Here is a 13,156-nt window from a genome sequence, read left to right on the forward strand (position 1 = left end):
CATCTTTTCTTTTAATGTGTTCTTCATTATCCTAAATCTACTCACTTGTTTTCATCAGGTTTTTCGCAGTGCCTGTTATGGCTTTGATCGCCAACTTTGGGATTCCTCGTTGGGCCCGGGAGAAGATCGTCAACGGCATTCAGCTCGGCATCCACCTCTACGCTCACATCGTGTTCCTCGTTCGTAACACACACACGCTCACACACCCTTGCACTTCTACATGGTTCACATTATTCAAGAGTTTTTATTGCCTCTGTTATATATTATTATTATATATTATTTGCTATCCTTGAGTCAAAGCTGCCTAGTGCTGATTGTCTCTCCCACACATGGTCATCTACTTCTTTCTCACCTTCAACACGTTGTTCTTTACTAATGGACCGACTGCTCACTCAAATTCCCTTTTTTATTTTTCTGCTCACTGCATGCATTTCATTTCCTACTTCTCACTTGGACCTTATATGTCCTGTTAGTGACTATACATACTTTATACATACATTATATATGTACAAATCGGCAAAAATCATCATATTTTTTCATCTTTTAATCCCTTAGGTTATCACAAGACCGTCGGCAGCCAATAAGAACTTCCCATATCATGTTCGAACATCCCAGATTGGGATCCTGCTGTCCAGTCCGAAAGCAGGTGAGGGGGCAGAGAGTTTCCCCCATCATGCCTACGGAAATGGGTCCTTCCTGGGAGACTCTCAACCAAACTTTACTGAACTCTTCTCCATCCAATCAGTGAGTCTAATTTGACATGTTTTTCGATGCATGCTTAATATCTTAGATCAAATTTGTTAAAGCAGAAGACAGAGATGAGCAAGCTCTGTGAAGTGACAGGCACAGAAACAGGTTCAATGTAAATGCAAGCATCAGAATCAGAATTGTAGTGTTGTAATGTGTGTCTCTATCCAGCTTAAACACCTCCCGACCATTTTGCAGTGCTTGCTAGATGTAACTAGAGTCATCTAAATTGTACTCATTTATTGATGCTTTTAAAAAACAAACATCATTGTGTCAAACCTAGCTTGAAATTAACTGTCTCGTCTAACAAAGAGGCCTCAGACTAGAAGGCATCAGTGTAACAATGTTTATTTCTTGGCGTAAACTGCCGTCTCTTCCTGTGGGCGCCAGGTGAATGACAGTAAGCACAGCGTGAACACAGCACTGCACTGATATGAAAACACTTGGGCACAAGGAAATAATGATTAAGTAGAAATTTTGACAAGACCAAATTAAGGCGTCATGTTTACTGTGATGAATTGTCTAGCCTGGGGGTCTTTTAAATTTGTGGACGTGGCTTTTTCATACTGCACAGAAATGACTGACAGCAGAAGCGTTCTGACTCTTCAGCTACACTGATACAATGTGCAGACACGAGTATGGATAATAAAAACAATCACAACAACACAACAATAATAATAACACAAAGGAGCAACCATAGATGCAACCCCAAGAAGAAAAAATGCATGACAAGTGACACAAAGTCATCACAAGAAAGGACAAGTTTTAAGTTTTCATTGTATAAAAAGGCATCAAAGCTTTAAGATAATTTAAATTAATAAAGTTAGATGCTCGCGTCCCCTGGTTCTTGTTAGAAATCTAGCATGAGAATTAAATGTAAATGTGCTGTATTTATATAGCGCTTTTCTAGTCTTAACAACTACTCAAAGCACTTTTTACATCCACACACATTTATACACTGTGGCCGAGGCTGCCGTATAAGGTGCCACCTGCTCATCAGATAAACACTCACACTCTGATGCGCAGCATCGGCCCAAGGACACCTTGTCATGTGACTGCAGGTCCAGGGATTGAACACCCAACCTTCCGATTGGCAGGCAACTGCTCTACCACTGAGCCACAGCCGCCCCTAATTACTGCGTTTGCTGCAAACATCTACTTGTAAGAAACTTGGAAGATGATGATGATTTTTTTTTTCCAACCCTGGTATCAATGTGTGTTATAAGACTCTCTCCTATTTGTTGTAAAATAAGAGGCCCTCAGTCTTTATTTAAGTGGAGATGTAGTTGCAGGTGATTACTTGCATTGACAAAGTGAGTCTATTGGACTAGGGACATTTGGTGAAAAAGCAAAGTCAATGTGAGTGTTATCTCCATAGATTTAATCAGCAAGGCAATGCAGCCTTTTTGTGTTTGGTTTTGCAGCTTTTGGCCTGAAGGGTAAATTTGTGGTTATCACAGGAGTCCCTGCGCTATAACGTAGTCGGAAGCCAGATTGAAAATTGTCTAGAAAACTACTTACAGATAAAACAAATGTGCCGTTAGTTTTTCCAAGATGGGATAGATTTTTTAAAAGTATAAATACAGGATTTTCTATAAAATCACCCATCCAAAACATGCATTGCAACACGTGAAATGATAAGTACTGTAACTGAAGACAAAGAATTAAATTATATTAAATAACAGTTATATTAAATGTAATATTATCCATAATGAATAATGAAAAGAGCATTACTTGCGGCCCTAGACTTTGCATACATTTGGCATGTAGTGATTTGTATATTGATATAAAACCATATTTTTGATATTAGATGATTTCAACCATTTCCCCTAGGCCGACATAAAGGCTCTACAATACAGTAAACTTATCTAGAGTAAGGTCAATTTGTGGAGAGTAAGATGACTGAATTGGAGGTCAAGTAACCATGTACATGTGTAATCGCCTCTAGAGCTCACCAAGCCGTAAAATGTGATGTGTAGTGTCTGCAGCATGCACATAACATTTTAACCTACATCCAGAGGATCAGACCAGGTCAAAGGTGTAAAACCATCACCTTCTTCCTTCCAGGACCCGGTGAAGACAGTGGAGGAGACGGTGGCCCGTAAAGGACCCGAGGTGCCAAGGAACAGCGAACAAAAGATCATCACCACTGCTGCTGACTTGACGGCAATATTGCCCCCACTTCCTCCTCAGATACCACCATGCCTGGCCGCACGCTCACCCTCGGTCCCGCCACGACTCCCATCCTTCACAGAGTATTTCAGCATGCAGAGCGGAGAAGGCGGAGGAGGGTTCGGAACGAAGGCATGAGACGGTACAGAGGGGGAGGGGCTTAAGGCATTGAAGGAACGGACAGAATGACAGTACAAAGTAGAGTAAGAATCAGAGTGGAAATAAAGGTCTTACTGTTTAAAGACCGCCAAAAAAAAGTTTGGCTGGAAGAAGTAGAGAAATCATCAGAAAAGTGAAACGGTTCACCTGTGAATGGAAATAACCTGAATGGAAGAGTGAGGGGGAAATGGCTCTGAGATAGGAGTGCTCAACTTGTTAAAGAATAAAAAAAGCAATAAATATTTGATGATGACCAGTAAATGGCACACAGGGAGAAAGATGACAACGTGGATGTAGCCAGAGCAATAGGATGATAGCTGTGCACGATGCGGAAATGAACAAAATTCTTGAAATACTTTTATTCAAAATTTCATGAGGCATTGAGGATGTATCTGGAGGAGTTTGTAAATAGCAAAAACGGGAGAGCGCTACCACTCTATAGTTTTATTGCAAAAAAGGAAATTTGTTATGTTTTTTTCCACATCATTAGATTCCAGTTGGTGCTGTGACCATCAGAAAAATCTCATGCCATTACATTTATCCAAGTCATGTAAAAACAAAAACAAGACTTTTTTATGTTTGACACATTTTGATAAAGCATAGATATTATATGGAGTTTATTGGGTTAATTTATATTTGTATATGCCTTCATTGCAGCTGGTTATTCTGGATTGATATACTGATGTGTTGATGTAAAATGTCACGTTTACTGTGGGCACTTCTAGGTACTCGTAAAACATGCATGTTCGTATCGTATTTCCCGTCCCAAAAGCTGATAAATGTGATTCCAGATGACCATACAATATTCGCTTATTGTGTGTATTGAAATCTATAGTTTTGTAAATACATACAATAGGCTTTAGTATATTTTAAACTGGAAAAATTATGTTAAATGTAATTCAAATCAAAACCTTGCGCTGTCTGAAACATGAAACCAATAATATACTCTTTAGCTTTAGCTGAGTTTTCACTGGAGTTAAGAATATGCCTGCTCAAAAATGTCATTTCTGTGTATGTAGACGTTGGTGAATGTACTGATGCAATACAGCACAAGGACAGGGATGATTTTCAAGTTACTGGAATACCACATCTTTTGTCAAATGTTTTTTACTCTCTCCTTTGCTTTCAACTACAACACATTCATGATTTTAGGGCAAGGGGCTGCCCTATATTTATATACTTAAGTAGCTTCATCCTCACCCCTGTCTAGTACCTGAAACATAAATATGTGTTGGCTTTATCTCACTTTAATGTTCAAACAGTGCAAAAAGTAAAACAAATATTCCTAGTTTTGGATCCCCTAATAGTGAGCTATGACAAAAAAAGCCTTGTAGGTTAACTGTTAAAACAGCGACACTGCTGTACATTTTGTCTGTCCTGCATGGAGCACTTTAATGTTCCTGGTCTAAGTCTGTTTTTTTGTGATGATGTCACCTTATAAGACTGCTTTGAAACCTGTATTCACACCACTTTGAGTACTATTCCAGATGCATACACCTGTAAATAGTCTGAAAATGTCATCAACTGTCCGGACATTTTAGGGGAGGTATCATAATCCGTCAACGTAATTTAACATTTGATTGCTGAAGTTGACAAGTCATGTAAGAGTGTCACTTAAGATGAGTTTGCCACTACCTGCAGTTCAGAAAAAATATCTGTGAAAGTACACTAACAAATTCAGTTTTATCTGACTGTTTTGTACTTGATTCGTAAAAATGGTGATGCTCAGCTTTTAGTCCACATTCACCAATGAAAGTCTGTCTGCAGTGGTGTGTAGGATGTTAGGGCTGTGGTGTGTAACTTGTAAGAGTGTAGTCAGAGGTGTAACTTAGTCTGTGAAACAGAATGATACTTGAATTATAGTACTAGTAGTTTTTTCTGATTGCGTCCGGTTTATTTGGCATGTCTGCCATCTTGTCTGCTGTTGCCTGTTGTTATGGTTGCCATGACTTGACTGAAAAGACAATGGGTGACTTGACTAACGAGACAGGCTTACTGAAACTGTATCATTGCTTCAACCTTGTGTATACTGACATACGATAACAGGACTGAGACACTTTGTGGAGAGAACTGGACAAAAAGAGATTATGTATGCATGACAGAAAACAGCACAGCTTTTAGGCTACTTGGAGCGATCTGGTTAAGAGCACATCACTGAAGCACTATTCAAATGCATTTTAATGGTGTCAAATGAAAATTCTAAATACGCTGTACATATACACTTTTTGCCAAAATAAAAACAAAAACGTTTTATTAGAGGGCTCGTCTGGGTGTGTATTATTTGGCTACAGTGTTAATAAGCAAGTGTGTCTGTGTTCCAGTTAGGACAAGGGGATGTGTCCAAAGGAGTCAATCTCATATCCATAAATCATATTTAGAATCTGTACTCATTACAAGACTCCATTAATATGAAACACCACAGGGACAGACTCCAGGCTGGTCACAATTTGATGTAGGCTAGCCTAATTATTTCACAGTCACTGCCAGTATCCCACTCTGTGTCTGCTGAAGTGCAGTCGCAACAAATTGCCTGTCTGTGCCTGTTCTTCAGTAAGGTTACACATTTGTAAATGGCTTTCAGGGTAATCAGTTTCACTGTCTTCAAGGAAAAAGTTGTTACATTGTTCTGTAACAATTTGTTATGTCAGCTCAACAGTTATTTTGTGATAACATTATTCACTAACTTCTTTTCACTCGTCAATCAAATGTACTGCATTCCAATACAATAGTCCAACAATTTGCAAATACTCTTTGGCTTGTATTTTTATTGTCAGGTTGTTCTATTGTTTGTCCCCAGGATGATAAAATAACAAAACACTGTTCAACATAGTATTAAATAATAGACAACATTCACTTGTCATAAAGGGTTTCTACAGTGTCACCCTAATTGAATTGAGGAATTTTCCCCCCAGAATAAAGAAGGCCTATAAGAAGCAGGTGGGCTCCAATGAAAGATGCTATTCCAGTTGCATTATGGGTACTGTAGGATCCAGGGTTTCTGGAGTCTGACCCAAGCTTAGGACTAAATCTGTTCCTCTGCTATTTCAATTTTTGGACCACTTTTTAAAAATCTGTGACAACTCCCCCAAATTTCACAGAAGTGCAATACTAAATTGCTGGAGTACCCCTTTAATGTGTACCGGAAAAGCTTTTTTTCTTGTGTGCTGCCGTTGTGTGTGGGACAATTCTTGTTTAAAGAAATAAACCGAAAATCTGGAAATAATGTTTATTAATACATAATCAGTCATAAAGGTCTTTACTGAACGTCAACAGGAACACCCTTGGCTTCAGTTGACGCTGGAGCTTTTGGATTGCTTTTTTGGTGAAGAAATGAACAAGTGTCTATATGCCACCCTGCAGCCACTCTTCAGAGGCATTTCAGCACCCAACCATCATCCTTCAGCGACCACCATCACTGATCCAACACAAGGAGGGTTTTACTCAAGGTTTTGCAGCCAACTGTTGTGCCCTCTCCTCTCTGTAACCTTTGAGAAGTTGGTTGATGAGTGTCAGTTCATTCTCTTTTTTCACAGGATAGAGAGGCGGGAAGGGGTTGCCTTTGTACTCCAGGACGGCCATCTTTGCTCTGTCTAGGTTCTGTCTGTTTGGGATGCGTGCCATACGTGTGTAGCCATTTGTCTGGGTCTCAAACCGTGGAGCAAGGACCTTGAAGAGCTTTGGGACCAGATCCTTTTCCTGAAGAGAAAAAGCACACTCAAACTACACATCGACTTCCCATTAACTGTTTTACATTCAGAGTGACACAGCTCGTAACTTCACAAAATTGAGAAGAGCTGCAGTCATGTACCGTTAGCCAAAAACTGGCCATTTTCATCGCCTTCTCATCAGTGTCTCCCTTTTTGGCATAGTCAATAATCTGGGAAAAAGAAAACAAGAAAAAATGTACAGTCAGAACTCAGAACTATTGTGTGAGAAACAGAAAAATATGCAAATATGTTGCCTGATAGACACATATTCATATTAAATCTTGTATGTTCACATAAGTTAGTTTAATGTGGGCTGAACATTTTTGGATAGAACCAGATGAAGACCTAGTTACCTTTATCAGTCTGAGAACATTTTAGTAACTGTATAACAGGCCAATAAGGTTGATCATATGCCTCATCTAGTTTTATAACTACTTTTGTGAAAGACAAAGTTGAATTGATAAGAGTGAACTGTAGCAGAGCCATTAACTGTTTCACATTTCTATTCTTAAGAATTACATTTTCTTCTTCCACCATAAAACTATATGGACAAAACCTTCACCAAATGTGTGGGGGCTGATCATAATCCCTCAAAATAAAATCTCAGGTGGAAAGCTAGGCTATCTAACATGTATAACGTTACTTTTTTAATTTGGATATTTAAAAATAGATACTGTAACGTCAGTTTATGAGCAGCTAGCCAGCAGCGTAGTCACCTTCTCAGCGTAGAAGCGGACTTCATCAGCTCGGGCGGTCGTGGTTTCTATCCTCTCGTGTCGGACTAATCCTGTCAAAATGTTCCGCAGCATGTTGATTCGGGACTGCGGACCCATACCCATCTTCCGGGCCACCCGGCCGTGGGAGATCAGCATTTGCAACGTGAGGCGCATCTTGTCCGGTTAGATTCGTCAGAGTGAATCTGCGACAAACAAATGGAAAACTAAACAACATAAACCAGAAAAAGGTTCCCAAATAAAGTGTATTTTCAATTTAACCCGCCCTTTGTCTATCTTACAGAATGGCACAGTTACCTCAATGTAACCACAAAGCCCGAGGTCAGTGTCGCGATGTTGACATTGATGGTGCGTCGTCAAATATGTCCGACTTGGTAATAGAACTGGGGAGCGTCAGTTCCGCTAAACTCACTGCAACCAGAAATATCAAGATCCGTGTTATTCTGATTAAAAATAAGCGTTAGGGGACCTTTGGGTGTCTGTATATGTTTGTTTGTTTGGATTGTTAGTGTTTACATCTGTTAATGGAGATCAATTACAATATTTAGTTATTTTTATTTGTGATCTCTTATTTCTACAGATTTATTTCTTCAATATTTTTAATACTGTTTACTCATACTTTGTTTTGTTTGAACTCTTAATTGCCTATTTTAATCATAGACTGTGATTTTAACTGCATGGCCTCGATTTATAATATGTTGAGGCCACGGGTCCTCAGGTGGGGCCATGGCCGCGGGAACATATTTTGGGTTGGGGGTGCTGACAGATTTTCGAGAGTGACAACCAGCCAGTCAACCACCACACACACCTCACTGTATCCATCACAACGCTCCACGTGAGGAAAAGCAAAACAAGAACGAAACCCCAAATTCAATACGGGCAAAACTAGGCAGGGGTAACGCAGATTTACAAAGCTTCGACAATGGCACAGAATGGCTTGTTACAAGCTCAAACACTGAACCACAAAATAGAATTAAATGAAATCCAAAGTTAGCTGCCTCGTCGTCAGTTGCTAGCAGGGTCGCTGTGGGAGTAGCTGTTGCTACTTCGGAATTACATTTGCTGGGTTTTCTGCCTCACTTTTTAGCCTGGGATTGATTTATGAAGTAACCCAAAATAATGTGCTTTCCTGCCATGTTACAGGCAAGCTAACGTCTGTACTGCTGACCTGCCGGGGAAGTTTCCACAACTATCTTCACTCATGGAAGAGTGTTGAGGTTCGCAGCTCAACTCGCTCTTGGCAAAATTGACAGATACATTCTGGTCCAATTATGTGTTTATCTCTTACCAACCACATTTTAAAATAAACATACATTTAGTTGTAATGAAAGGGAGATATCAATAATCAATTAATTAAAATAAATGTATGCAATTTTTAATTATGACTGTAGTTTGTCTACCTTTCGCTAAGGGGATGAGTTGTCTGGGGCTTTATAGTGGCACTGAGAAAAATAATACATTATTGTAATTCTGGATTAATCCACGACATAAAATATCATTGATTGCTGTTCTCATTTTTCTACAAGGTCAGTGGCTGGATATAATAGTTTTAAAAGTCTTATTGACGTAGGCTAATTGCTGTTTATGTCAAGTGCCCTGTGTGTGTGGAGGGGTAAACAACAGTACGCATGAGCAAAGATTTGACGCCACGTGTTGCTGATTACCTGTTGGCCCGCAGCAATTTCATTGGCTATTTGCCGAAGTACTGATATCTGCATTTGTTGAGTATAGATGTTTGTATTCAAAAAAAGAGATAATTGTATAGTCACCATGAACGTTGGGATTTATTTTACCTTTGCATAAACCTTGAGAATAAATACATCGTGGCCCACCAGCCGCCGAAAAAAAAAAAACGAACAAAAGAAATCTGCTTTGAACGTGAAGTGATTCTCTAGCAGAAAAGGATGTCAGAGAACAAGGTTTTTTGCCTTCTATGTGTTATTTGGAGTAGATGGCAGGCTACCCTGGTCAACAACAGGCTTCCAGCATCTCAAGCATATTTCTTGGAGGGTTAACGATACCAAACATGAAGCAGCAAGACAACGAGGTGAGATTGGGCTTGCTCGGCAGAACAGCTAGCTAGCTAGCTAGCTAACATTTCCCAAAGTGAGGCGCAGACGGAAGTGAGCAGCACGTTGAGGAGAACAGGTATGTGCTCAATCGGATTATCTGTTGTAGTTGCCTGTGTTGAATGTGTGGAAAATATGAAATGGCAGCGCATTATGTAACATTTTGTAATTTTCTTGTTTTGTGTCAGTCCTCACTACACTGTTCTCACTGTGCCAATAATTATGTCAAATCAAACCCTCTCGGGTAATATTGCGACTAAACAACAATGGTTACCAACAAAATAAAAGCTATAATCCAACTGTATTCATATTGTGGGGCAACTTGCTTTAAAAAATAAAAAAAAACAGCAACAGACGATTTCTGGGACCTTCCTGTTTTAGTCAGCCTGTTACCTTAAGCTAACGTTGGCTTTGTAAAGCTCGTGGGATTTTACCTGAATAATTACCAAAAATATAAACACCAAACTGCTTTCCTAGCTCTATTCTGTTAGAACTAGGATATCTGCTTTTTTTTTTTTTCAATAAATAGATTTAAATACTAAACGTCCGAACTTCAAACAACAGAGACGATTTCCTGTAGAACAAATGTAAAACAAAGATGTATATCAGCAAAAGGAGTAAACATATGGAATCCTTAGGATGAGGAAGTCAAAAGGTGTTAAATGCTAGAAAGATAAAAAAAATACTAAAATGTAGGATAATAAACAAATGTAAATTGAGGCATAAATGACAATGTGTTTTTTTTTCTTCTACACAGGTTTTAATATGTATATAAAATACAGAAATAAATAACACATTTTATAAGATTCATAATATCCTGAGGGACCTAAGAATAAAATGTAATGTAAAAACGGTAGGTGTAATAAGCAAACCTACACCTTTTTTGATAAGTATTGATTATAAGTGAGTTAAGGTGACACTGCATGAACTAAGGTGACACTTTGTTTTTACCTTTTATGTTATGTATGTGATGTGTATCTATGTGATCAAAATATACTTAACTAAAAAACCTTTGTTCCTGCATTACTTACATGAACACAAATGCTTTTAAACATCTATGTCAACAGAGAAAGGGTGAAGTGATATTTTATGTGAAGCAACAGGTGTGCTCAAATGGCTCTGAGTGTGCTGTCATGTTGATTTGAGCACATTCTAAATATCTAGTTGACCAATTAGATTGTCTGCTCAGATTTACTCTTCGTATAATCTACAATTGTTCCTTAATGCGGTCCATACTTACACACATCCCTAAGGAGCAGCACAAAGACCAGAGACCTCATGACGGGTTGATGCCATATGGAGATGCAAATGTTGTCCTTGACCCATGCCAGGTTTTTATTGACTTCTAATATCTATGTTAACTATTGAGAGACACCCCGGTGCTGCTGACCAATGAAAATTCTCAAATAGTGCTGATGGAAAACGTTGCCATATACAGTATGCTTACAAATATTCTGCCAAAGTGAGGCTTCATAGTTTTAATGGGACTATGGTTAAAGGATTTTGCTTTGTTCTGTTGGAAAAATGCATCTTGAAAATAAGTGTAATATTTTAGTTTGATTTGTTGCACTAGCCTGGTGTGAGTACAGTGCACTATATCTTGTACAGGTTGTAATCAGCATCCTGACCTTGACTTGGCCCCAGATGCAACGCCAGGTGGAGATTTTCTCACAGATTGACTCAGTAAGTGGCTTTGGCATTCCCCAAAAAAAAATGCAGGGATAGTGCTCCTATACAGACCAACTAATTCAAAATGGATAAATGAATTATTGCTTATTCTCTCTATTTATCTCAGTTAAGTTCAGCAATGTTAATAGCATGTTGATAATGTGTCATGTTGCAAAAACCAATATTGTCAAAGTGAAGCGTAAGATAAAGACTAAACAAAATGTTGACTATTAAAACATTTGAAATTAAAGCTGCACACAGGGTTGGACGGGCGCGCACTAATCTGTGCTTGTTGGAGTTACTGGCGGACGCCACTCCTTGCGTCAAATAGTTCATTAGCTGTGAAAGGGGCATGGCCAAAGCATAGGGAGCAGGGCAAACCATCACCAATGAAAAAGGAGCTCTCTTATGAGTTCATTGATACCTCATGTTAGGGCTGCACGATTATGGCCAAAATGATAATTGTAAGGGCTTCACATTTAATCGAATTTTAATCGTGATCACGATTTTGACTTCCCACGATCAAGTCGTCTGCTCATAAGCCAGTCAGAGTAGTTCCCTGCACCCCGTGCAGCTTAGTTTCTAGATGTAGACAGTCACAGCGGACAGAGTAACGGGAGGAAAACTCAACAGATAGCAGTCGGTTATACGTCGGTCTTAAGGTTTACCAGTTTACCAGTAAACGCAACATTTTGTCCCGTCTGTTTTTCAGACAACAGCAGTGACCAGTGCTAGTCGGTGCTAGTAGCGTCTGTTAGCTGTTAGCTCCTCTAGGACGCACCGGTGCTAATGTCCTAGCATCCGCTGCAATGTTGTTTAAATCGATACGGATTAATTTTGCGTTACATGACCCATTTCGTCTGTAAAGCCGTGCCTGTGTTGAATCTCTCCTCTGCTCTCTTTCCTCTTACTCCGCCCTTGGCCACACAGCGGCCGCCGGTCCACACTTTTGACATTTGTCCACAGTTCTAATTTTTTATTAACACAGCTGTATATTGTTAAGTATTAAGGGCAAACCTGTATTTTTACCAGTGTTGCCGCGGGTAACTATCGCGGCGGCCACGGCGAAGAACACAGAAGTTATTGAATGCAACTAACTTCAGTTAGTAGAGTAATAGTAGCGTGTGAGATGGAGTTGCTGGACCTGGACCTGGGCCAGAGATGTGACCCCCTCGCGAGAATATCATTGTTCATAAAAATGCAGCGCAATGAAGCTACAGACATTTCATACACACGATGTGTGAATCCGTCATTCGACCCATGCTGGACCCGTTCATAATGATCAGCCGTCTCTCTGTGAGTAACGTTCATCACATTCCCTCTCGCATTTATAAATAGCCTATGTTACGATAAAATTTGTTTTGGTTACAATCAACAATTCGATCAAAATTTTGATCAAAATAATCGTGATTATCAATTTGGCCATAATCGTGCAGCCCTAGTCCGTGCCCCTCGCCTGGCCACGTGGTGGTACCAAAAGTCGGAAGAAAGCAGCAGAGTCCTACTTGACTATGAATGTGTCAGATAATGCAAGTGCCTTGCAGTGGAAGGGGGTTAAAAAAGTTCAAAACACCTGTTGATGGCGGTCTCCTTTAGTCTGTTGACTAAGTTTTTACCTGGAACACGTTCTGCACTTACTGCAGCGTCTTGTGTTGACTGTTTACATACCTAATATATCATATTTCCTATCTGTGCTCATCATCATATGTACATTGTTTGTACTGGTGTTATTGTTGAATACATATTTCAAAAAATTGTATGATGTTTTTGTTGAATACTTTTTCTGGCCTTTTCGAATCTTCTGACTAATAACCTATATTAAAAAAAAGACAAACTAATAAAAACTAAACTAGCAAACCCGCTTCAAAAACTATTTAAAAATAAACTGAATTTTAAAAAA

At 39.3% G+C, this 13,156-nt stretch overlaps 2 protein-coding genes across 3 annotated transcripts in view; one reads left to right on the plus strand and one right to left on the minus strand.

Annotated features, from left to right (window-relative positions):
• The window catches only part of tmem145 (transmembrane protein 145), a 39,207-nt gene extending 33,871 nt beyond the window's left edge, over positions 1–5,336 (plus strand). The window contains exons 12-14 of the mRNA XM_034873602.1: positions 59–179; positions 556–744; positions 2,815–5,336. Coding sequence (XP_034729493.1) covers positions 59–179; positions 556–744; positions 2,815–3,057 — 553 coding nt within the window. The 3' untranslated portion in view covers positions 3,058–5,336. The remainder of the gene's footprint in view (positions 1–58; positions 180–555; positions 745–2,814) is intronic.
• Positions 5,337–6,290: 954 nt separating this feature from the next.
• On the minus strand, positions 6,291–7,900 carry mrpl17 (mitochondrial ribosomal protein L17). Of its 2 annotated transcripts, XM_034873264.1 has the most exons (4): positions 7,817–7,900; positions 7,502–7,704; positions 6,887–6,955; positions 6,520–6,774 (listed from the first exon to the last, which is right to left on the minus strand). In XM_034873264.1, exons 2-4 carry the CDS (start codon positions 7,673–7,675, stop codon positions 6,520–6,522), a joined length of 498 nt encoding a protein of 165 aa, XP_034729155.1. In that variant the 5' UTR covers positions 7,676–7,704; positions 7,817–7,900. The 2 variants fall into 2 exon arrangements, with proteins under 2 accessions (XP_034729156.1, XP_034729155.1); XM_034873265.1 differs by having other exon boundaries at positions 6,291–6,774; positions 7,502–7,871.
• Between the last annotated feature and the right edge of the window lie 5,256 nt (positions 7,901–13,156).

This window comes from Etheostoma cragini, chromosome 6 (assembly GCF_013103735.1).
Source record: "Etheostoma cragini isolate CJK2018 chromosome 6, CSU_Ecrag_1.0, whole genome shotgun sequence".
Taxonomy (NCBI): Eukaryota; Metazoa; Chordata; class Actinopteri; order Perciformes; family Percidae; genus Etheostoma; species Etheostoma cragini.